The following is a 26,769-nucleotide window of genomic DNA, read 5'->3' as shown; positions in this document are numbered from 1 at the left end:
CCTTAACAGCTTGTTTTCTATGAAAAAAGAACTGCAGTCAACAGCAGCAAATTAAAGGAGCTGTAGAGAAACATTTGGAGCTTCTAAGTATCTGCAGAAAGACTTCCACTGCCTCCTCATCAACTACATTTAAATTACTACATTTAGGCTCTAATAAGGGTACACGGTCTCTCCAACCACATCAGGGACAGATTTCAGGTAATGAGAGGCAGATAATGATTTGAAAAAGGAACTTCTTTGCTTTTCAAATAAACATAAATACAGGGTATGTAAAAAAACTAGAATAAAGCACTTTTACTGTGGATAGAGTCCCTCATTTCCCAATAATAAAAATATTCTCTTTATAAAGTGTTTTTAGCATAGAACTCTCTAAACAATCATTAATACCCAGTACTTGAGATTGACATAGAGACGTGCAAGTACTCCTTGTCCCAGAGTACATATTTGCTGTTGAGAAGGGTAAGTACTCTTCCATTAAAAGCACTGAAGCAGTGCCAAGAAATGCAGATAATGTCCTATTAAAAGCACTGAAGTAGTGCCCAGAAGTGCTGCTACTCTCCCATTAAAAGTACTGAAGCGGTGCTGAGCAGTGCTGGTACTCTCTCATTAAAAGCACTGAATCACTGATGAGAAGTTCTGGTAATCTCCCATTTAAAGAACTGAAGCAATGCTGAGAAGTGCTGGTACTCTCCCATAATAAGCACTGAAGCAATGCTCAAAAGTGCTGATATTGTCCCATTACAAGCACTGAAGCAGTGCTGAGAAGTGCTGGTACGCTCTCATTAAATGTACTGCAGCAGTGCTGAGAAGTGCTGGTCCTCTCCCATTAAAAGTACTGAATCAGTGCCCAGAAGTGCTGGTACTCTGCCATTAAAAGTACTTAAGCGGTGATGAGAAGTGCTGCCACTCTCTCATTAAAAGCACTGATGAGAAGTTCTAGTAATCTCCCTTTCAAAGCACTGAAGCAATGCTGAGAAGTGCTGGTACTTTCCCATTACAAGCACTGAAGCAGTGCTGAGAAGTGCTGGTACTATCCAATTATAAGCACCGAAGCAGTGCTGAGAAGTGCAGGTATTGTCCCCTTACAAGCACTGAAGCAGTGTTGAGAAGTGCCAGTACTATCCCATTAATAGCACTGAAGCGGTGCTGAGAAGTACTGGTACTCTCTCATTAATTGTGCTGCAGCAGTGCTGAGAAGTGCTGGTGCTCTCCCATTAAAAGCACTGAAGCAGTGAAGAGAAATGTTGGAGCTCTCCCTTTAAAAGCACTGAAGCAGTGCTGAGAAGTGCTTTTACTGTCTCATTAAAAGCACTGAAGTGGTGCTGAGAAGTGCTGGTACTCACCCATTAAAAGCACTGAAGCTGTGCTGAGAAGTGCAGGTAATGTTCCAATTAAAAGTACTGTAGCAGTGATGAAAAGTGCTGCTACTCTCCCATTAAAAGCACTGAAGACATGCTGAGAAGCGCTGGTGCTCTACCATTAAAAGCACTGAAGTAGTGCTGAAAAGTGCTGATACTCTCCCATTAAAAACACTGAAGCAGTGCTGGTACTCTACCATTAAAAGCACTGAATCAGTGCTGACAAGTGTATGTACTCTCCCATTAAAAGTACTGAAGCAGTGCTGACAAGTGCAGGTATTGTCCCTTTGCAAGCATTGAAGCAGTGCTGAGAAGTGCACGTACTTTCACATTAAATGCACTTAAGTTGTACTAAGAAGTGCATGTAGTCTCTCATTAAAAACTCTGAAGCAGTGCTGAGAAGTGCAGGTAATGACCCATTATAAGAACTGAAGCACTATTGAGAAGTTCTGGTAATCTCCCATTAAAAGCACTGCAGCAGTGAAGATAAATGCTGGTGCTCTCCCATTAAAAGCACTGAAGCAGGAGGCTATGGTAAATCCCACCTGCACGTAGACTTAGGTGACCACTGCCCCGCCCCACGTTCTGAATCCGCCGACTGTTGACTGTTGATTGTGGATCTGTTGCTGTGCGAGGCTACTCACGACTGTGCGAGGCTGACCGTCGCTGCTGCTCTTTGTTTTGTGGTGGAAAAGCACACCGCAGCTGTGACTGCTCTGCATGCGCTAGGTTTGGTTATAGGCGACTTTGCGAGATTGACTGCCGCTGTTGCTCTTCGTTTTGTGGTGGAAAAGCGCACCATGGCTGCGACTGCTCTGCGTGCGCTAAGGTTTGGTTCCAGTTCTTGGCGCTTGTTACATTCCGGTCACAAAGCGGGCCTCTTTAATAGTTGGAAAGCGGAGCAAGCTGCGATCAGAGCTGCATCCAGGAATCCGCTGCTGAGAGCGAAGCAAGGCGCAATACTTCAAAGGAGAGCGAGGCATCATCAGCAACAGCCGGTAAGAGTGCTGGGAGTAAAAGGCTGAAATAAGATACAACTGCATTTTAACAGAGAAGGAATAGGTAAAAACTTGAGGGGTTTGGACTTTCCCCTTTTTTCTTTTTTGGAGTATGACCGAATTTCACTGAAGAAGCTATTTGGTCAACTATAGAAAAAAATAGCTTAAGAGCTGAAGAAAGAGGAGGGTAGTAAAGAGGAAGGAAAAGGGTCAAAACAGCTGGAAAAGGGGGAAAAACGTTTCCTTTGGAATTAGGCTGTGCTTTGCTGTGTTGTGCTTATCTGTGGAAACAAATTGTGCACAGGATGGGAAAACATGTAAAAATTACTAATGTACTGGCTCAACCAGATTTAAATATGGCGCCCAAGTCTAAAATTCGAACAACACAGCTGTAGATTGCGTCTGCGGTGGCAAGAGCTGAGCGCACGCAGAAAGCTCCCTGGGAGTCAGCCCCAATTACTAGCCCCATTAGTTCTGAAGACGATGTCTTGGAGTGCGGTGTGGGGAATCAAGGGGTCATTTGTCATGAGAGGGCAGAAAGTTGCAGTCAGAGAGGAATAAACTTAAGTTCAGAGGTAATAGAATAAGGCAGCGTATCATCTGGCTCGGCAACGTTGGGACAAAGTCTGGTTAATAACTCACCAGTGGTGAATCAAGATGAAACAGTGAATCAGGAGGTCATTCTTCCAGTACACCTCAGGACAAAGTTAAGGAATATTCGTTATTCATGAAATCAAAGGTGCCTCCACTCCCTCCTCAGCCTCCACTCCCTCTGTTAGATCAAGTGCCGGAACATAACCTACAGCCTCAACCATGTCTCACGTTGGCTGCTCAGGAACTCCCTTTACTCTTTCGACCATTGGCGAACCCCTCATCTTCATCGTCGACTATTGTGGCCGATAGAAACTTATTATCAAGTCAACAACCACGGCTAGGATTAGACGATTCGTTTGGGGCTCTGCTTTTGGAGACCAAGACAAGCTTTCAGTATGATATAAAAGCTATGCTGAATCTCATTTTTGACAAGATAAGGGAGCTGAAATCCACGCAAGCAACTGAGATAGCAGCACCTCATACACGCCTATCAAAAATTGAAGAAGTAGTTGCATCTTACTCGGCAAGACTTCAGGAGGCGGAATTAAGAATCTCTCTCCAGGAAGATCAGGTGACCTCAATGCAGCAGCAGATCTCAATAGATAAAAAACAGAAAAAATTGCTGGAAACCAAGCTAGAAGAATTGGAGAACCGTTCTCGACGTTCAAATCTGTGGCTAGTTGGGGTCCCTGAAGGTTGTGAAAAGTCACAAACACTCCAGTGGGTCAAATCCTTTATCAAAGAGAATGTCCTCCCTGAGTTTTCAGGGGACCTCACGATCACACGGGCACACAGAGTTCCAGCGCAGCCATTCCCCAATTCAAAACTACCTAGAACAATCTTAGTGAACTTTGCGGACTATCGACTAAATGAGCAGATTTTGACCAGAGCAATTCAGAAAAGGCAATTTTCCTCTCTGGAAGTTCCTAGTTGTCGCATTTTTTCAGATATGAGTGCAGCAGCAGCGCGTCGTCGGAAGGAGTTTGTTAAGCTTCTCTACTTGTTCAAAGCACAGGGAGCTCAAGCCGCCATGCTGAACAATCGAAATTACGAGTTTTGGTCCAAGGCAAATTTCATATGTTCACAAGTCTCGATGAAGCTCAGGAACTATTACAGAAAATTACAACGGAAAAGCAAAGAGATTGGACTGTCTGGCACAATGGACACTGATTCTTATGTTCTTGTCCTTTTTTTTCCTTCTTCTTTATCTCTCTTCTTTTTTTTTTTAGGGCGGGTTAAGGTAGTAGGTCACACTAGGGTGCAACAACATGGTACCTGATATAGGGGGTTGAGAAAGAGGGCAGGCAGGGGGTAAGGCGGGCTATTCCCCATCTGCCAGGAGTACTAAGGGTCACAGGAAAGAGGTGAGGGATGGGGGGATGTAGGGCACGGGGAAGGGGCGGTTGCGAGGTAATGGTAAAAAAAGAGAGCAGAATTAGAGAAGTAACCTTAATTAATAATTCAAATATTAGAGCAATGGGTAGGGCCACAAACGGTATGCCTTTCGTTTTTTTTTGTTGATGTAATATGGATTCTAATCTAAGGATGATATTGATAAATGTTAATGGGATATCTAATAAGAAAAATATGGTGGGCTGATTAGATGGCTTACTTCTTTTTCTCCTCAGATTTTGTATCTTCAGGATACTCATTTGAAAACGAATGCGCCCAAACTTTATATACCTAAATACTATTCTAGAGCCTTCTTTGCCTCAACAGGGCTTGCAGTTAGGGGGGTAGCTATTTTTTTGACCAAGGAACTAACAGTGAGATACATCAGGTAACGAGAGACCTTCAAGGGAGGTGGCTTTGGGTCACTGCCAGGGTAAATGGGGCACTGTTTAATTTTGTAAACTACTATGCACAAATTAATGATGATCCAACAGCTCTTCTAAAGATCAATGAGCAGGTTAGAGGCAAAGAGGGCCCGATAGTGTTAGGAGGAGATTTTAATTTCATTCAATATCTGAAAAAGGATAACTCCAATAAAGGGAAAAAACAGCTAAAACCAAGGACAGAAGGGATATTATGCTCTATGAAACAGGATTATCTTTTTATTGATCCATGGCGAGAGTTACATCCAGGCGATATTCAGTTTACTTGTTACTCCCAACGGTATAAGACAGCTTTTCGTATTGATTTCTTTTTTAAACCTCGTTATATTAACCCCTTCGGCGCTGCGCGAATTCTCCCGCTTTGTGGGAGAATTAGTGAGTTGGCGTGTTTCGGATGCCCCTGGCCGTCCTCCACACACGCCCACCGTGCCGTCGGATGGCCGAGGGCCGTCCTGAGAACAGAAGAGGTTAATTGTGTTAATGCTGAATTCAGAGCTAACTTCTTTTCAGATCACACTTTGCTCATCATTGAGATAAGAATAGAGTTGGAGAGGCAGGAGAAATCCAGGGGGGAAATAGATTGGCTCCTTCTTTCAAATCCTAAATGGGTAGAAGAGATGAAGGAATGGCTTAAGACATTCTTTCTGGGAAATAAGGGTGCAGCGACTCTTTTTTCAATATGGGGGGCATTTAATGCTACAGTAAGGGGCCAGATGATAGCCTTTTCGGCATTACAATCCAAGATGTAGAGGAACCAAATAATTAAACTACAAGAAGCCGTGGATCTGGCCTTAATGCAGAGGGATATTTGCAAGGGGGAGCATTTCGAATTGGAGCAACAACTAATCAGAACAAAACAGGAGTTAAGGGAATTTTTTATTCTTGAGGAAATAGCCAGCTCTAGGACATACCAGCAATGCGTATAAAAGGAGAGTCAGCTAGTAGGAAAACTCCTTGCCTGGTCAAGTACAGCAAAACAGGAGTCAATGATAATTTCCGAACTGATAGAGCCAGATTCAGGGGCGTTGATCATTGATAATGAAAAAATTGCACAAACATTTCTGAATCATTATCGCAAGCTCTATGCAACTAAGTTTATGGTATCTAACGAGTAGATAACCCATTATTTGGGAAACATTAATCTTACGCTTATGACAATTGATCAGGGATTTGAAATATGCATGGCAATTACCCCAAGCAAAATTAAGGGTGCCTTTGCTTTACTGCCGGGTGGCAAGGCTTCAGGAAATGATGGCTTACCCACAGAGTTTTATAAGGCATTTTCAGAGGAATTAACACCTTTCTTATTGGAGCTATTCCATTTTGTAAGAGTGGGAGGATAAGTTCCCTCTATCTTTAAGAAGTCAATGATAATAAGTTTTGTTAAAAAAGATAAGTGCCCTAAAAACATTAGTTTGAACAGACCAATTAGTTTGCTGAAATTTCAATGAAGATCTGGGCAAATCGTTTTACCCCAATAGCTCAGAAGATTATTCATAAAGATCAGATGGGGTTTGTCTCTGGCAGATATATGTTATCCAACATTGGGTTACTAGTCCAAGAGCTTGATTTTTTAAATTCAAATAAACTAACTGTCATTATAATGGTGGTCGATGCCGAAAAAGCATTCGACTTTGTTAATTGGGAAGCTCTTTTTTCAGTTCTCACAAAGGTTGGATTCCCAGTGCAAATAACTCAAATGTTGGCAAATCTATATCAAGGGGCTCAGGGTCAAGGTATTATAAATTCGCAGTTAGCAGGAAGAGTGGATATAAGGCGAGGAACCCGTCAGGGATTTCCTCTATCACCCGCTATATTCACATTTTTTATAGAACCTCTTGTTGCAAAAAGTAGGGCTAACTTGCAGATTCAAGCGCCCTTGAAAGGAATGCCAAAATTATAACTATTTGCAGATGGAACAGAATATTAGGACAACCTTGACTGAATTTAAGCAGTTCGAAGCTATTGGAGGGTATAATATTAACCAAAATAAAACGGAAATTGTATTACTCAATACAAGTAGTCACACTGTGCCTGAGTGTCTGCAACGGCAAGCCCAATCTTCAGTGCTTATCCATTATATAGGGATTTACGTGACAAATATTTATGAGGAACTTTTTAAACTGAATTATTTAGCACTGGCCACAAAGATTAGTAACTTATCACTAGATGGACTCTCCTTCCACTCACAATAATAGGCAGGGTTGCGCTTATAAAAATGTCCATCTTACCATTATTAATATTTTTATTCTCGAATGTTCCCATAAAAATTAACATTGCATATTTCAAACATTTGGAAGCTATGATTCGACAATTTATTTGGAATAAAAAAGCATCAGGAGTAAGATTTTCAGTCCTTCAACTCGATATCAGACAAGGGGGCTCGGCACTTCCAGAAATACAAACTTACTATGAAGCAACTCTGGTGGATTTAATGGTTAGAATGCTAGATGGTAAGGAATCGCTGGATAGATTTTTATGGATAAGATGGTGCAGGAAGCAGAATCGTATACTACAGTTTTTATTAAAATGGCCAAACCTCCGAAAAAGACTCGTTACAAGACACTGCAGGGGTTCGGGGGAAAAAAATACCTTCATTTTATCATACTAAGGCGAAGACAAGGGGGTATGAGATTTTGAAACTTATGGAGTGTAAAACACTGGGCCTTTATACCAGAAATAATCAGATAAGATTTTGGGAAAGTAAAGGCTTTAAGGAGTTAGGTAATTTTGTGGTTGGGGGAGATTTATAAAATGGCAGATTTAGGCTGGATGTGGAACCAGCTGTAATTCGTATTTTTTTTCGGCTTTCTCCAGATTGCTCAATTTGTGAAGAAATTTTGTTTTCCATTGATGGCTGCCTTCGGCCTCCATATTGCCAGCTCTATTTAGAGCTAAATTAAGGGATATCAGAAATTGGTATAGATTATTGCGTGACCAAAGGGATAGCCCTCTAGTAATGAGGTTTCTAGATAAAATCTTCCAAGATACTCAATTTATTTTTTCAGAATTAGAGTGGCAGGAGATTTCGCTGCATGGTAATAAATTATTACGAGCTGCTAATTTTAAAAGAATGGCATTTTTATCCCACTGGATGTCGTATTATACACTGAGTGCCTTACATAGGATGTATCCAGAGGTAGAGGACAAGTGTTTTCATTGTCAAAAAAGGGGGCTGGGGGGCTGGCTACATATTTTCTTTACTTGTTCGTCTTTAACCCAGTTTTGGGAAGAAGTGTTCTCTGTTTTTAATGAAAGTTTACGGAGAAAATTAAAACCAGAACCTGAGATCGCATTGTTTGGGTTTGTAAGGCAAAGATCGAATACCCCAATCTCCAGAGCAGAGAAAGCATTTCTAGTGATTTCTGCCTTGGTGGTTCGTTCCTTGATTCTCCAGGACTGGAAGACAGCGATGCCGATAATCCCAACCCACCTAGATTGGTATAGAAAAATGCAACATACTAAAATGTTCGAGGAAATTTATGTAAAAAGGGTAGGGGCCATTAGGAAATTCTTGGCAGTTTGGAAATTTATGGACTAAATAAGAAGTAGAAGGCTAAGGGGGATATTCACAAGGAGCTATCACCGAGTTAACGGCACTTTATCGCAGCCAAAAGTGCGATAAATCGATCGTCCCATTCACAAGCTGGTGTTAACAGCCCACAGCACCAGTTTACCCACGATAGCAGTCGCAAAAAACATCGCCACAGAAGACCCCGGCAACTATCGCTAATGAGATGCAGAGTAGAAGTTCCCATTCCCAAAGCCGCGACAACACCACTCCACAACATTCACAACGACCAGTCAGAACTGCGATAAGAACACAAAACAGGCGATCAGGAGCGTTAGCAGCAGGAAAATAACATCTGCTTGGAACTGGTGCAAAGTCGGACCACAGCCTGCACCACAAAAGGAAGACCAGCCCACAGCCACATCGGAAGGGCAACAGATGCCATGGAGCCACTGGTCATGCGGGCCGGACACCCAAGAGGGCCACAACACCCACCGCCACCACCCCAGGCCCCCAACACCCAATGGCAACCCTCCCCGGACCACCACAGAGGCAGCACAGACATAGACAGTGGACCCCCAGGAAACGCACCAGCCACACAGACCCAACACCTGACAATGTCATTGCCCACTACAGGCTCAAAAGGAGAACCATCCTATGCATCCTGACCAACAACGTCCAACAGGCCGACGGCACCAACACAGCGGACAACCAACATCCCACTCCACACAAAGCTGCTAGCTGTGCTGCACCTGTTGGCCCCTGGTACCCCAACCAACACCCGCCACAGTCGGAGGAATCACACAGCCAGCCACATCCAAGTCCCTCACACCTGACCTGGCCAACACCATCAGCCTGTTACCCCAGTCCCTATACGTACAACACAATGCGCAGGATCTGCTGGACACCAAGCAAAGACCGTACACCATAGCTGGATGCACGCACGTGTCAGGGGCAATCCACAGCACACATGTCATACCTGTGCCCCCTGCCGACACAGCACACAATCACCACAACAGAAAGCACACGTCTCACATCAATGTGCAGGCAACAACCGAACACCGTGGAACCTCCACCAATCTCGCCTCCAAATGCCCAGCCACTGTGCACGATTCTTCCATCCTCCGAAAGTCCATCAGCAACCAGGGTCCCCACGATGGCACCAAGGGAAATGCACAGCCCCTTGGCAAGTTCCAAATGAACACCCCACACACCTCAACTCCACAACCATGCAACTCACAACTCTGGCAATGCACACGTCACAAAATCAAAACCAACATACCAAACAACATGCCCACCCACCAGGCACGGCAGAACGACTCACAATGGTAACCTGGGCAAGCCGTGAACATGAGCCATCATCGGCATGGCACCTCAGCCACACACTAGCCCAATGTGGGGAGAGGTAGCAACCAGGCATGTGTGAAGGAGGCAGGAGAAGCATGACTGGGAAAGCACACAATGCCAAGAGTGACGGAGATGTGCTGGACAGACCGCCATATCCAGGGCGACATACATCCCTGGTGTATGGAGTGTAATGGACAGTGGAAGCAACCATGTCACCTTGGCCAGTGGGGGAGTTCGCACAAATGTTGCCTGTTACGTCCCCCTGTAGGTGTGAGCGGAGTGGCATGGCCTAGCGTACGCCAGGACAGCGTAGGGGTGTGAATAAAAAGCACATAGTCCTGGGTGTGGTCTACTTCCGGAAAGCCCAATTTGTCTGCCAGGGTGGCGCCTCTCACCGTACCACGAGGCCGACGCCGTCCTTGTGAGCGAAGTTGCCTGTGATCGTGTGCGTCCGCTGTACCCCAGCCTGCAGGACCCCGAACCTGCCCCTGTGCAGCCAGGCCACACTGTTCCCCTGCCGACACCGGCGTTTGTCAAGGAGGGTCCACCACATGCCGGTACAAGCTCCAAGCACCAGTTCTGTGACCTCTGCAGCCTCCGTAGACCATCGCTGGCCCCCTGACGCTGGCCCACATTACTCCTACTACATTCACATACTACACCGGCGTCCTCTTCAGCCCAGTAGGTCCCATATGTGAAACTGTGCCCTGAGTCTGAATGGCAGTGACCCCAAAGCCGGGGAAGCGGCCACAGCACCAGACCCCTCTCAATCAGTGAGGCATAGTTCCATATGGGCATCTTGGGACACGTGGTGCCACTAACCCTGTTCAACACCAGCCGGCGACACGTGGTGCCACTAACCCTGTTCAACGTCAGCTAGCGACACATGGTGCCACTAACCCTGTTCAACACCAGCCAGTGACACATGGTGCCACTAACCCCGTTCAACGCCAGCCGGTGACACGTGGTGCCAGTAACCCTGTTCAACGCCAGCCGGCGACACGTGGATGAGGGACCAGGATCACCCTGCTGACCAGTAGGTCCCACATCCAGCACCTAGTCGCGAATCACGAATGGCAGAGTCCACACCAGTGGTCGCACGGAGAGGAGTAAGAGGAAGTTGCGGCTCAGTGCAGACGAATGCCGGGTCACAGTCACGGAGGTGAACAAACGCTATTAACAACTGACCTGGTGCCATCAACCCTGTTCATCGCAAGTCAGCATCCCATGGTGCCACTGAACCTAAACTACACAGGCCGGTGGGGCCATCCAACCTATCCCAGCAACAGTCGGTGAATGGCCCGTGCTGACCGCTACCTCAGGCCTGCACTGCAATCCATTAGGTCACACATGTGGAACTGTGTTTTGGGTGAGATGTGGAGGAATCCACACCATTGGACACGCCTCATCACAGGCAGCATCCCCTAACTGCACTGGTGCTACTAACTCTGTGCGCAATGAGTCATGGGCACTATCTGGTTGGACCCTGGTGGCGTCGTGCAGAACGATGTGCATCCGGGCCACTAACTCTGTGCAGCACAAATCATGGGGCCTTAATGGTTGTATGTTTGTGTCCTTTACGATGTACACTGTTGTCGGTTTCTGACTGCACCATGCAGCCCTTGCCGGCTGATGTGCACACACCCCACACACGTCCAACACAGGTGTAATTCGCTATGTGTACCTGCTAATGAATGTGGCAGGGCGCACGTGCCCGTAGCCATTCACACCATCTGAGCAAGTGTGTCAGTGTGTTCATTGTGTCAGGTTGATGTGCATGGGCCCTGCAACATCATAGTGTTCTGTCTTCTGCAGACGTTGCCATGTCACCTCAGCATTGGCAGTGACCCTGGACATGTAGCCCCACACTTGCCCCCCTGCATGCACAGGCTGCATGTGCTGGTTTGGCAGGGGGGCAGGGCGTGGTCCTGACCTGGACCGGTGCAGGAAGTGTGGTAAGTGTGTCTCTGTATTGGGGTGTTGTCGCCACCAGGGCCACAGTACACAATGTTGCAATGTGGCATGTACAATTAGGGGGGCCCGCAGGTACGGGGACATGTAGGAGCGTTAGGACTCTCGGGGTCTTGGCACATGCATGCCAGGTGTGATGTGTATCAGTCTTGAGGATACATGAGTCTGTTGCCTGGCCTCATTCACAGCGTGATCCCAGCCAGCCATGGGCTGGACACCTGTGTCTGCCCTGTCCGGACCATTGGCCTACACCCAAGTGGGCGCACACCTTCAAAGGCCAGCGTCGCGATGTTGTTGGCATGGCGCTGGACATGTGCTGACAGGCATTAGAATGGTGTCCCGTAGGAGTGCATGTGATGCAACTGTGCGGCGCACACAAGCGTGGGTGCCGGTGGAAGGGCGGAGCAGCTGTGTGGCAACGTGACCCACAGTGAGTCCACTCATGCGCATCATGCTGGGCATATCATCCATGATTCCCAGGGTTGCAGACGTCCCACCACACCCACGACCAGCCTCTGTACGTCTCCTGTATGCATGCAGCTGGTGGAGCTACTGTAGGAATGAAAGGTCCTTTGTCTGTATTATCAGGCTGTAGCACATCTGCAACTCTGAGCAGGAACTTGCATGTGCCTAGCACCCCCTGACAGGTACAATAGCATTTGCTTGCGACACCCACACTACACACTGCCCAGCGTGAGACTAACGTGTACACATCCCACATGCAGTAGTCCTTGGTTGTAGTTGGCGTGCGTGATATGGCCTTCACACGTACTCCCACCCCACCCAAGGCCTGCACGCGTTGCACACAGACACTGCTCATTGCACCGAGCTGTGCCATTTCATCCACAGGACTGCCTCAGGGCAAGCCAGTGCTGCTTCAAGCAGAGCCACTGACACAATGGCAGACCATTCTGGATACATGGGCTACTCCAGTCATGTGGAGCTGTACCGTGCACATCTGCTGCATGTACTGGGGGCACAGTTACCGGGTGGGCTTCCGCCTTGCGCACTTCACCTGCATGCAGCCTGTGTTGCATTGTCGCTCGTGCATATTCGAGTGGTCCATGGATGTCTGCCTCTCCAACATAACGGTAGCTGACCTGGATTTCGATGTGTGTGTGCGCCCCTGTTGGACCATGACCAGGGTGTCACCAGAATGACCGCTTATGGCATGCATGAATGTTTGGCATGCAGGCTGGAAACTGAACCTGGGAGACTGCATGAGTCGTCTTGTGCAGCGAGCACATTGAGCCATTACCCGATTGGGCTTTGGTGCACATTGGGTCCACTGGTTGGAGTCAGCACATCTGTCCTGGTCAGCTGATGGATTACATCAACGACATGTCAGATGTAACCCTGTGCGTAGTTTGTGTAGTAGCGCTACACATAGGTACTCGAAGTGCAGTTCGCACTACGCACGCGAAGCGACGCGTAGCTACGTGAACTGCGTTGTGCGGTATGGAAATGCTGTTGGCACTGATTGCACAGTGCCGGATGCTTGTCCGCACTGTGCAATCATTGCAAACAGCATCTTGCACAGTACAAGCGGTCGTTTTCTGCCACTCAAGTAGATTTGTGCTCGAGCGGCAGCTTTCTCAACGCGGACTGGTATTTTCTCATCGCGAGTGGTCACAAGCATACGCGACCACTCGCAATGAGAAACCTGACCTCCCCCTGCTGAGAATCTCGCCGGGAGGTTTATTTTAACCCTGGGCATAGTTCGCGAAGTAGTGCTACGCATAGCTATGCAAAGTGCACTTCGCACTACTCGAGCCATGCGTAGCACTTCGCGAACTGCGTTGTACCCTGTTGGCACTGTGCAAGATGCCGTTTTCAATGATTGCACAGTGCGGACAAGCATCCGGCACTGTGCAATCATTGAAAATGGCATCTTGCACAGTACGAGCTGTAGTTTTCTGCCGCTCGAGTAGATTTTTACTCGAGCGGTAGCTTTCTCAATGCGGACTGGTAGTTTCTCATCGCGAGCGGTCGTGAGAATACGCGACCTCTCGCAATGAGAAACCTGACCATTCCGCGTTGAGAATCTCGCCGGGAGATTTATTTTCCACGCTCGCGATCGACAACTTGATGTCGCTGATCGCGAACGAGGTAAAAGTCTCGCTGGGATGTCATTTTGCTTGCTCGCGGTCGCCAACTTGACGTTGAGGACCGCGAGCAAGCAAAAAATGACCGCTGCACTGCGCTATGTGTGTTTGCACTGTGCTACGTGCAATTCCCCTAGTGCGTAGTAGCGCAAACTACGCAGGCTCTGCGAGCATAGCGTAGTATATGCCCAGGGTTAGTCAGATGTGTTGGACGACGGTCGCTCATCACCAGATGTTTGCCTACGCAGCTGCACTCGTGTTCATGGACGAGTGACAATGTACCTGCAGCCGCAACTGGATGTGAGCCATTGCACTTGTCATGACACATGGTTGCATGCTGTAGATATGGTCACAAGTCCCGAGACGACAGTGGACATGGCTGCATTGGCCAGGACTCATGTTACAGGCGCAGACAACCAAAGCGGGTTGGCACTGACTTGTGTTGGTGAGGGACTCCCCCCGAGGTGGACATGGGCGCTTTCCTACGTTCCTCATTCAGACATGCTGCTGCGTTGGTCTGCATATTGTGGCACTTCTCTTGGCCGTACTGACTCGCACTTGTTGATAAAGTTTCCGCACTTTCACTTGCCTTCAACTGTATTGTGTCTTGAATTGTATGCCAATGTGTGTCACCGACTCTCTGGCTCCCTGCCATCCGTGTGTGTTTGTACTTGTGCATTATCATGTCCCTGTTTTGTGCTTTGCCAGATGCCTATGGCCATTTACCGCCACAGGCGGGTGCACTTGTGTCCTGTGTTTGGTTGTGCACAAGTTGGTGTTTGTACCACATTGTGTTGGATGTTGGGGTGCTCTGCTTCCTATGTGTGTGTGTGCTGCATTGAGTGTGAGATGTCCCTTAAGCTCTGATTCAGCTCACCCTTCTCCCTTTCAGGCGGTGTTGTGTTCACTTCTGTGCCTGTTCAGTGGTGTGACATTGCCGGGTTGTGTGACTTGTGCACCTGGTTGGTGTTGTTACTCCTGGGCATGGTTTTTCTGCAGTTGTGCTGTACTTAGTTCTGCATGTGTGCCATTGTGCCCATCTCCCCCGTCCCCCAGTCCCTGCTGGTTCCTCTCCCTGTTGCTGTTGTGTCTGCTGTTTGGTGTAGTTTCCGGTCCCTGTGTCCTGCAACCATCTCAAGACTGATGCGGTGGAGACCATTTCCTCCATGTCATCCAGTTCCTAGTGTGGCGCTGGACTCCCACCTCCGGTGCGCATTGCTGCCTTCTTGTTGTTGCCGTGTTGCTGCTTGTTTGTGCCTTTCACATCATTGCTGGAGTTCTGGTTTTCTGCCATTGTCCTCCTCTGCTCTCAGGCTGCATTCATCTTGTCCAAGTTGGCCTGCCATGTATAATGTTTTGTTGCCAATGGGTTTGGATGGGTTGTCTGCTGACTCAGGTTGCCTCCATTTTGGTCGGCTGTTATTTTCTGTTTGGTCTGTCTTACTTTTTCATGTTTTTGTTGTGCTTATTCGCGCCTGCCATGTGTTTTGCAGTCCTGGCGGGGTTTATCCCTGCTTACCTCATCACGGATTGCCTCATTGTCAGTTTTCTGGTGTTGTGGTTTGTGTTTTTATCTCCGTTGGGGTGGTTGTATCGCAGACATTGGCTGCATTTTCGGCGGACTATCGCATGGTACAGCCGTGTTGTGAATTCCATATTAACACGGGGTTAGCCCGCGATGGGCTGCGATGTGTAAAGTTGCGTTAGCATTTTTTGGTGATGTTTAGCACACGTTCTTGTGAATATACCCCTAAGTGTTTTAGATCAAAATGGGATGAGTTAAGTGTGTTAGCGAAATAATGGTTTATTATGTAAATGTTACTATGTACAGCTCTTTATTCTATGTATCTAGAACGTGAGGGATTAGTTCCCCACCCTTAGGGGAAAAATTGAATATAATAACTTGATTATGGTGAAATGGTTCTGCACAGCACTTTATTATTCATAATTTGCATATTGCACCTTCTTTGAAAGGTGCATGTGGTATATATTTGTAGGCGATGAGGAAGGAGGGAAATGGATTCAGCTATGAGTTAAGATGATATATTGAATTTTATTCGTACAAACTAATAATAACTGCGGGTATTGTTAAAGTTATTCATTGTAAGTTTTAATTATGCTGAATAAAAAAAAATAATAATAATAATAAAAAAAAAAACACTGAAGCAGTGCTGAGAAGTGCTGGTACCCCCAATTATTATTATTATTATTATTAAATCTTTATTCGGTTATATAGAAGCAATTATAACCATAAAAGTACATACAAAGACATATCATCCACAGTAAACTTAGTACATAGAATTATTTAAAATAACAACGATTATTTTAACCAAGATTTGATCTATGTTGGAAGATACACTTTAAAAATGTCACAACAGTTTTTGTGATAAGTACAGTATTCAAAAATTGTAGGTGCAGCATAGCAGGGCGACATCGTCTGAAACCAAGAGTTCTTAATAGTGGAATTAGCCATCTATTACGGTGCTCAGCGTAAAACTTGCAAAACAGGACCGTGTGCATTGTTGTTTGAACCGAAGTTTCATCACAGGGACACGCCTCCAAAACCTCTTTCCATGCGTTACGTTTAGGGAATGCTACAAGCCTGTGAAAAACATTCAGTCTAAAACGTGTTAACAAGAATCGCTCAAATTGGGAATCAACATAGGTCAAATATGGTTCAATGTACAATGTGGTTGCGACTATTATGGAGTGTTGAACAGATGTCTTAGTTATCTCTTTAGTTAATCGTATTTCTTCCAAAAAAGAGAGAGCTATTGTTTTTAATTCTTTCTTAGAGATCTCAGATATTAATTCAGGGTTAACATAATATTTGGACAAACCCAAATCAATGAAAAACTTCTTTACATAAAGCAGCCACTCAATTTTCCCTGCATGCTCCAAAGACATACAGTCTGCTGCTATCTCCTTAGTAAGGAAATTCTTTGATGATGTCCAAATACGGCGCCACAAGAGGAGGGGTTGAATTTTGGCCAGATCCTCAATGTGGGCCATGCCAAGTTCAGCATGACAGGAAAAAGTGGATGCGCATTTGGAAGTCATCAAGAGAAATCTCATAAAGGTGTTCTCTGCAACTTGCAGCGCAGTCGTATTTTTATGCCCCCACAGGCCTGCCCCGTAGAGTGCGATTGAGTGGCACTTCGCTACATAAATGCGAAGCAATTCTACGGGTGGTCTCTTTCCTAATTTCTGGGAAAATTTTATGAGTGCCGTTATTGCTCGCATAAGATGGTGTTTGCGAGCTTCAATAGCCGCTTTCCAGTTAAGTTTTTCATCAATCATGACTCCAAGATACGAGTATTGGGTTGTGGAATCCAGCCTCTCTTTGTCTAGAAAAATAGACTTTCCTCTTTTTGTACCCCTTCCTGCCACCATCACATATGTTTTTTTTATATTTATTTTCAGATCCAGGGTGCCCATAAACGTCGAGTACCTATCTAGGGATTTCTGCAATTCTCGCGGAGTACGCGCTAAGATAACAGCGTCATCCGCATACAGAAGCGCTGGAATGAGGTGCTCTTTTGTTTGGGGGAGGTCAAGGGCCCCTTTCAACATCTCTACTTCCAGACCATTGGTGTAGAGTGAGAAGAGAAAGGGGGCCAAGACACAACCCTGCCTCACGCCGCGTTCCACCCTAAAGGACTCGGAAACTTCACCCTTTGTTCCAAAGCGGACCCTGGACGATGCGTTAGAGTACAATGCACGAAGGAGATTTACCAGGGCTGGATCTATGCCCATCTCAGTAAGAACGGACCAAAGCTTTGAATGGGAAACACAGTCAAATGCCGCAGTAAGGTCGACATAGACCATATATAGTCTTCCCTCCTTAGCTGTGACATATTTTCCCATCAATAGGCTTAAATTCAATGCCTGTTCAATTGTACCGAAGCCCTCCCGGAAGCCGAACTGAAAAACAGATAATATATTATGGTCTTCTGCCCACTCCTGTAGTCGCTGTAATACCACCCTTCCCAAAACTTTGCCAAGAGAGTCTAGTAACGATATTGGCCGATAGCAGGAGGCCTCCTCTCTATTTCCTTTCTTGAAGATCGGAATCATAATTGATTGAGTCCAAGTTTCAATTAACCCGTGATTCATTGCCGCATCGAACACCCCCTTCAGAATTGGCGCCCACAGGTCAAGTTTAAATTTAAAAAAATCAACTGGTACACCATCTGGTCCGGGGGCTTTTCCAGATTTACTAGCTTTAACGGCATTTATAACTTCGTGTAATTCAAAGGTTAATGGAATCGGAAATGAGATTTCTTGAGGGCTATCGTTCGTCTTTTCTAATGGGTCCACTACTTGTGTTTTGCTAAAAACTTTAGAGAAGTGGTTTACCGATGTTACGCCGTCAATCGCCACTTCAACTCTTGGTTGATCACAACTATCGGTCAGGAAGGGGGTCTTAACCACCTTCCAAAACATCTCACCATTTTTTGCCTGGGAACTCTCATATAATTGATCCCATAGAGATTTTTTTAATTCCTGTTTTCTTTTTTTACAAGCTAGGCGGTAGGACCTCCTTAAATCACTAATTTCCTCTTGATCTCTTACAGGTTTTGTCAAGGCTTTTTTAAAAGTTTATGAGCTAGGGTGCATTCATGGCTAAACCACCCTCTTTTCTCGTCCTTTTCCCCTTTGTTAGTGCGTGTTAAAAGATCTTTTACTTTCTCTAATATTGTTCTAAAATTGTGCAGTAATTCTAATTGATTAGTATCACTGTCTAAACATTTCCCAATTGCGGGATATGCCGCCTGGACCACCTTCTTGGTTAGTGCTTCTGGTTCTATCTTGCCCCAACCTATGGTGAAGCCATTTAATTTTGTAAGGTGGATCTTATTCTGAGCAAGAACAGTCAACATCGTATAAGGGGTAAATTTCCCCTCATCAATGGTCAAGGTAAAAACCAGGGCTGCATGATCACTTAATATATTATTTATTAATCTAAAGCCCAGAGCTTTATTTTCCAATGTAGCTGAGACCAAGAAATAATCAATTGTTGTCTCCCAGCCCCTACCCAAATAGGTAGGCTGTAACTGTCCTGAGGAAGAATTTATTTTATTTAAAATCACCAGGCCTAATTCTGACATCATTTCATTAAGAGAATCACCCAACTTTGTGTGACTAAAATGAGACACATGATTATCAGTTTCTTCCCCCACCCCACAAATATCACTGTTTTTCACGCTGCAGGGGTGGTGATTAAAATCGCCGCCCCAAACGATGCTAGGGACTTCTGACCCTTGTATTTTTCTTGTCAATGTAAGGAGTTTATTACGAAGTGCCCCAAACAGTTCTAATCTCTCACATTCAGGGAGGTTATCATAGAAGTTCACTAGAAATACTACCCCCTTCCTTGTAAATGTGAGTTTCAGAACCTGATAATTAGTATGGAGTCTAAGGGGGGTTACTTTTAACCCAGGTATGGTGTTTTTTATAAATATCGTCAAGCCCCCCTTTGCCCTACCGTGGGGGCCCGCAACAGCAGGTGAAAAATATGTTTTATAGCCCATCAAATGTTGTTCATCGGTGGACCATGTCTCTTGTAAACAGATTACATGGTGATCTTCGACAAAGTCCATTAAGGACCCATCCGTTATTTTGGGGCATAGGCCAGCGATGTTCCATGACATAATTTCTAATCTAATGTCAGATTCTCTTATACTAGGGCTTTTATTTATATTAGTAGCTTCCACTACAGTGGGGTTCTCTAAAGCTCTTAATTCTATGCGCCCCAACTGTCCATGAGAGTCGCTACAATTATTCCTCATTGGGGTAGTGACTATGTCACCAGTTTGTAGAGGATGTTGAACCATTTGTGGACCAATATTTTCTGTTATTTGAATTTCCACGTTTTCAGTTACGGGGTCCTTACCATTAGAAGAAAATTGACAAAATTCTATGGGTTTCCATGGTTGGGTATCTCCATCCTTGAGTCAGTCTACATCTTCCAAACTATACAAAACTGCATAAGGATTAGCAGTAGGTATATTGAACCTCTGATGTTTATAAGGATAATTATTCCAAGAAGATGGATTTAAATCCTGACAAAGTTGATGGTTGCTATTCAGGAACCCATCACTTAACTGGAGATTAGAGAAGTGGTTGCGAGGGGCTTGATAGGAAGAATACCTCTCTTCTGCCCTCCGATTAAATGGGGGTTCTTTTCTAGCGTAGGGTTTAGGATGGGAAATCAATTCTCTTGGGTAGAAGTAGTTAACAAAGTGTGTGGAGATTGCTTCCTCCCCTCTAGCTTCATACCAATCCCCTATGCATCTAACCGCCCTGTGATCTCTAAAGTTTATAATAATAACGTCCCCCTTTCTTTCCTTTGGTCTTGTTCCTACCCAGCATGTACGTCTCACCATAAGAATTTCTCCATTTATGTGAGCAGGGAGGGGTCTATTATGGGTCAACCAATGAATGGTTTTGTTTTTTAACGCATAAAAGTCCTCCCTTACGCCTTCTGGTAGTTCAGGAACCCCTGTCAGAATAATTGTGTATGGGGCTGATTCTGGGGGTAAGTCCACTCTTCTACTTGGCGGAATATATTGGGACTGGGATAACCAATCGCTATTCTCTTGGTCTTTTATAGGCCTCTTCCTCACATTAGTTGTTCCCTGGGAAATATTAGCATTTTTGCTTTTTGTCTCGTCAGTTGCTTCTGGGAGTGCAATTTTAGGACTATTTACTACCTTTTTCTCCCCGTCCAATTCTTTGCCGTTTATTGCATGGTGGGATTTGCCAAACTCTGTGGTTTTATTAGATAATGTTGCCACAGAGTTTTCCCCCCGAGCAATGGTCGATATCGGCAAATTATCGGTAGGTGGGAGTTGCATTGCCACGAAAGATGTCGAGGGGTGTTGTTCATTGGAACTGCTTTTGGTGTAAATATTAAGCAGTTCAGAGGTAGCTAAATTGTTTCTTTCCACTTGTTTACTTAAGTCTTCCAGGTGTGCATTTATCAATCTAGACCTTTCCAAAAGTGGAAGTAAAAGAGATTTAAACAAAATCTCTATTTTTGTAAGTAGGTCAGTCATGATATCATGGCTAGAAGATACTCCCAAAGCATTAATAGTTGAATGGGAGTTTTTTTGCGGTACAGAGCCTAATAGATTCGGGTTTTGGGCTGAAGGTTTAGCCTTCTTCTTTTTAGCCACAGATGACTTCATTGGGATACAACGTCTCTTTCTTGCTGGTTGTCTATTAACCTCTGGTTCCACAATCGGCGGAGGGGTGATAACTAGGTTCGGAGAATCTGATAGCCCTGAAAGTGTTAGGATAGTTATGTTATCAGATAAGGGAACCACGCCTGAGGGATCGATATGTGGAATTTTTTTTGTCCTTCCGTGCGTAGAGTGGGTTTTGGAGGTACCTGCTCCCTCGTTTAACACATCTGGGGAGAGAGCATTACCAATCATACCCAGTGAGGAACGTTTGCCTGTTAGGAGATCTAAGGATAAGCGCTTTTCAGTATCCGCTATTTCTTTCTCCAAAACAGTAGTTACGCGTTTGAAGAACTGATCGATTGTTCCTGACACTAGACCTTTAGAGGTGTTAACTGTTAAGGTACGGGGATTGTCAGCGTCAAGAGGCATCTTATGAGCTATAGAGGAAAATATGCATAAAAAGAAATAAACCAGTCCAACTATGCTCTAAGATCAAAAAATATCCACGAATTACTAAAACTTTAGGCGTTACGTAAACAATTCTCTCACCAAGCTGAGGAGGTTAGAGGGGTGGCCCGTCCCGTCCACGATCGTCCTCGGACGGCCTCAGACGGCCCACCCTTTGCCCAGGCTTAGCCCCAGCCTTAGCCCCGCACGCGTCCCGCTAACGCGTGACCAGTTCCAGTCTTAATTGTAGTGGAGGGGAGGGGCCGAGAAGAGGAACCAGGTGCGTGAAGCACAAAGTCAGGCAGGGCACGCTGGTCCTCGCAGTCCCGGCAACACACTGATCCCCAAATGCACCTCAGCACCTCCAAATCGTCACAGCCAGCAGCTCCGTGGGCGATGAAAGTAAAAGACCGGCAGGTTTAAAAGGAAGCGATGACCTCGCCTGCGAGCGGCTCCCGCGAAGCGGGGGCCGCGAGGCTTAATGTAGTGGATGGAGAAGTAGGGGGAGGGGCCGAGAAGAGGAACCAGGTGCGTGAAGCACAAAGTCAGGCAGGGCACGCTGGTCCTCGCAGTCCCGGCAACACACTGATCCCCAAATGCACCTCAGCACCTCCAAATCGTCACAGCCAGCAGCTCCGTGGGCGATGAAAGTAAAAGACCGGCAGGTTTAAAAGGAAGCGATGACCTCGCCTACCCCCAATTATAAAGTACAGAATCAGTGCTGAGAAGTTCTGGTTCTTTCCCATTAAAAGCACTGAAGCAGTGAAGAGAAATGCTGGTGCTCGCCCATTAAAAACACTGGAGCAGTGCTGAGAACTGTTTTTACTCTCTCATTAAAAGCACTGTAGTGAAGCTGAGAAGTGACGGTACTCTACCATTAAAACCACTGAAGCAGTGCTGAGAAGTGCAGGTACTCTCCCGTTAAAAGCACTGAATTAGAGGAGTGGCGCGCACCGTGACCCAAGATGGCCGCCTGATGATGGAGCTTCGCATCGTGCCGGACTTCGCGGTTTCTTCAGGAGCGGTTCCAGCGCCTTTCTTCCTACTATGTTGGCATATTCCTGAATCGGAATGGTTGTTCTTCAGGGTGATGCCTTCTTCAGTCTTCAAACACATGGAGAAGTGATGAAAATTTGCAGGTGACTCTTTTAGCTAGCAGCCGCCATTTTGTTTCTCTTCCTGTTGTTTTCTTCATGTTTCCTCACATGGCGCCCTGCAACTTAATTTTTTCGATGTTTCCTGTGCATCACACGCAATTTCTTTGAATGAGCTTCTTTCAACATTGGAGGTCAACGCTATTTGCCGACTTTACTGTTTTTTATGAGGTAATTTTGTAAGTTCGCGTATATGAGGCCAGCCTTTTCCTGAGTTTTTCATACCTCACTTCATGGGTAGGTGCAAACGCCTACTTCATCACACTAAAAGATTGAAATCAAACGCTCCTGCAGCTTGTGGTATCAACGTCACTACCCCTAGCAAATCCTCATACTTACCTGAAGTATCGACGCACAGGGTTTGTTCTACTAATGCAAGAAATATCCCGACCATGGCATCGAAAGTGCAATTACCTGCAACTTCCGGCAAGAGACTTAAACAAGATCCTCCTTGTTGGACAGGCCTCACAGGCGACTTGCTCCCTCCCCGCTCGACAGGGCCCGGACTCCGGCCCACCTGGCATAACCCCGCGACAAGCACCTGTACTCCGTCTCCCGACGGACCCTTTGCCCTCGGACCCTTACTCATCACGGGGTCCAGCCCCACCGGCTTCCCCGGCCGGGTCAAGCCGCCATCTTGGGCCCTGCACCACGCGGCCGCCTGGCCTCCCCTCGACCCTAACCCCGGGCCTGGCCGGCCCCGACATCCCGGCACCACCATCCACCCAGGAGGTGAGCGGACCACTTGGCAGGTCAATGGGAGAACGAAGTGTCAAGAGCTCTTCCCCCGCCAGGTGCCGATCGCCTCCAGCTCCCCCAGGCGCTGGCTCCACCCCCTGCTGGGTGTCTGGACACCTTCATCCCGGGCCCTCCGACCTCCAAGTGCGAGGGTCCGGACATCAAAGGGCACCAGCCCTATAACTGAGGCAGCTCCGGAGCAGGAAGGCAGTTGTATCCTGGAGTCGAGAGACACCGAGTGAACTCAACCTTGACGGTCTACTGGCGCTGCCATAGCCCGCTCTTGTGAACCATCGTCCTGCCTGCTGGCGCTGCCGCGGCCTTCTGCAACATTCATCTTCCTGGGACCTGCTGGCGCTGCCGCGGCCCGTTGTAACGACCATCCTCACCGGGACCTGCTGGCACTGCCGCGGACCGTATATCTTCCTGGGACCTGCTGGCGCTGCCGCGGCCCGTTGTAACGACCATCCTCACCGGGACCTGCTGGCGCTGCCGCGGACCGTATATCTTCCTGGGACCTGCTGGCGCTGCCGCGGCCCGTTGTAACGACCATCCTCACCGGGACCTGCTGGCGCTGCCGCGGACCGTATATCTTCCGGGGACCTGCTGGCGCTGCCGCGGCCCGTTGTATCGACCATCCACACCGGGACCTGCTGGCGCTGCCGCGGCCCGTACCACCAAGCTCGAGGATTGTGAGCTCATCATCATCTCATCCGAACTACCTGATTGGTAAATAGACTGTCCCGCTACCCCCTTCCCTACCTTGCGAGACTATAATCGAGGGGACCCCTGAGTCCAGACCTCCTTGTATCATTCCACCGTACCTTAAATAAGTGCTTATAAAGAACACTGAACCTTATCCTTGTGTGGCATCTGTCTGTGGGGGGGAAGTTACTTATCTGTACGATCGCTGGAGACGGCTCTCCCCGGAGACCTCTCCTCCTGACCCCGGCCGACCCTCCCGGTCCGTCTACCTTTTCTAACATTGGTGGCCAGCGGCGCGATCCGAATCAACGCGTAATCGTACAGAGAGTAGCTCACCCCACGACAAAGCACGATGTCGAGCAAAGATAGCAGCTCCACCGAGAAGTTCCAAATGGAGAAATTAGAAGAATACAACCACCGCGAACTGAGACAATTTTGCATAGAACTTGGCATTGCTACCACCGGCCTGAGTACCAAGGATGATCTAAAGCGCGCTCTTGAGTCATGGACAGAAACGGGGGTCGCAGGACCCTCCGACCAAAACAGCATCACACCAGAGGGGAACGCCACGGCTTCCGAGGAGCAGGGAACGGGCCTCTCGCAGGAGGAGATACGAGAAAGAGACAGAGTCAGATTACACGAATTAGAGATGGCACGACTCAAGATGGATGGGGAACTCAAGTTAGCTGAACAGAAACTCAACCTCGAGCATATGCGGCTTCGAGAGGAACGAGAGGAAAAGCAGAGACAGAGAGAGCTGGAAGAGAAAAAAATAACGCTCGAGCACGAGCGCCAACTGGCGGAAATAGAACTGCGCAAACAGAATAAGGAACTGGGGGTGCCTGAGCGACCACACACCCCGGGGCCAATTGAGAAAAAAGTTCACATCCCCAAGGATGTGGTCCGCGAGTATGTCCGAGAAGACGACATACAACAGTGGTTTAAAGCCTATGAGATCGCAATGACCTCCCACCGGATCGACCGGAGTGATTGGGGAGCCGGACTTTGGGGGAGATTTATCAACGAGGGTCGCGATGCCCTGCTACAGCTCCCCGATCACCAAATGTCGTCCTACGACCACATGAAGGCTGCCCTCCTCACCCGCTACGGCCTCACGCCCGAGATGTACCGCCAGAGGTTCAGAGATTGCACCCGGATCCCAGGTACAACTTGGGTAGAGTACGTGAACTATTTCAGCCGGGCCTTCGAGGGTTGGATAAAGGGAAGTCAGGTCACCACCTACGAACAACTCTTCAACCTTATGGTATGGGAGCACCTGTCAAACAACTGTTTCGTCGAGCTCAGGCAGCACCTACTCGACAGTAAGCTGACTGACCCCCGGCAGCTCGCCGCAGAAGCTGACCGATGGGAAAGCACCCGAGTGGGCCGGAGGGGGCCACACGAACAGAACAGAAACAACCAAGGCCAGCACCGTCCTCGGGGAGGAGGAGGGGGCCAGGGGCGAGGGAGAGACGCCTTGCCCGCAACACCCGTGGCCAGCACCCCGGCTCCGGCCGGCCGGGGCAACCCCCCGTTGCGGCCTGGGTACCGAGCCAACGTCACGTGCCACCGGTGCCAGCGACTAGGCCACTACGCCAATGATCCGAACTGCCCGCTAAACCAAACACCCAAGCCCCGCCAGGTAGCTGCCGCTGCCCTAGGGGAAGAGCAATCATCGGAGGGACCCGAAGAGTATGAGCCGGCCCAGCAAGGGTGGGAACCGGCCGCCATGGTCCTGGCATGCTTAGGGGGAAGAGACATGGTTCCGCGGGCCCCCCTACCCGCCAACACCAGAAAATACGGTCAGTGGGTGACCATTAATGGACAGAGAGCCGAGGCCTTGCGTGACATCGGCGCCAGCGTGACGGCCGTCCGCTGTCACCTGGTGAAGCCCGAGCAGATCCTACCGAACATTCTCTGCCCCGTCCGCTCGGCGGACAACTCTGAGAGCATGTGTAAGATGGCCTGCGTCCCGTTTGAATGGGGAGGGGTCTCCGGCCTACTGAAGGTGACGGTCCGGGACGATGCCCCCGTGGACTGCCTCCTGGGGAATGACCTCGAGAGTTCCCCGTGGGCCACCGTCGAGAGAAGAGAGCACTTGGGGATGCTGGGCCTCCCGGACTGGGCCTGCATAACCACCCGATCCATGGCCGCCCGGGCCGCCCCCCGATCAGAAGAAACCGAATGGCCAGCACCTCCGCCCCCGGTGGCCCCTGTAGGGGACAACGGCGAGTCCGACCTACCGGACCCGACTACCGAAGAAGACGCGCCACACCAGGACCTTCCGGATCTGGCTCAGTGGCGGCAAGAAGGGGGGCCCACCCAAGAACAGTTCCGCCAGGAACAAAAGACCTGTCCCTCCCTCGAGGGACTCCGCCAACAAGCCAGCACCCAAAACGCCGGGGACACCACCGGAACCCACTGGGTCTACTGGGATAACGACCTGCTCTACAGCGAGCAAAGAATCGCCGAGCTGGGGGCCGGTCGAGTTCTGGTGGTACCGCTCCGCTTCCAAGACTTTCTGCTCAACCTGGCCCACGATGTCCCCCTGGCTGGACACCTGGGCCAGGACAAAACGTACAGTCGCCTGGTGACCCACTTTTTTTGGCCGAAAATGAGGAATGACGTCCTGAACCACTGCCGATCTTGCCCCACATTCCAAGCCAGCGGGAAGAGTGGCCGGAAGCTGAAGGCCCCTCTACAACCCTTCCCGGTGGTCACCACCCCGTTCGAGAGGGTGGGGATAGACATTGTGGGACCTCTGGACCCCCGCACGGCACAAGGACACATGTTCATCTTGGTACTAGTGGACCATG

General features: G+C 48.0%; 1 protein-coding gene across 1 annotated transcript in view; it reads left to right on the top strand.

Moving 5' to 3' along the window:
* The first annotated feature begins 1,992 nt into the window (after positions 1-1,992).
* LOC146813348 (uncharacterized) overlaps positions 1,993-26,769 on the top strand; it is a 54,128-nt gene continuing 29,351 nt past the window's right edge. The window contains exon 1 of the mRNA XM_085620158.1: positions 1,993-2,356. Coding sequence (XP_085476284.1) covers positions 2,159-2,356 — 198 coding nt within the window. The 5' untranslated portion in view covers positions 1,993-2,158. The remainder of the gene's footprint in view (positions 2,357-26,769) is intronic.

The sequence above is a fragment of the Triturus cristatus genome, chromosome 7 (assembly GCF_964204655.1).
Source record: "Triturus cristatus chromosome 7, aTriCri1.1, whole genome shotgun sequence".
NCBI classification, from domain to species: domain Eukaryota; kingdom Metazoa; phylum Chordata; class Amphibia; order Caudata; family Salamandridae; genus Triturus; species Triturus cristatus.
Note: the sequence above shows the minus strand (reverse complement) of the source record. Positions and strands in the feature narration are given on the sequence as shown.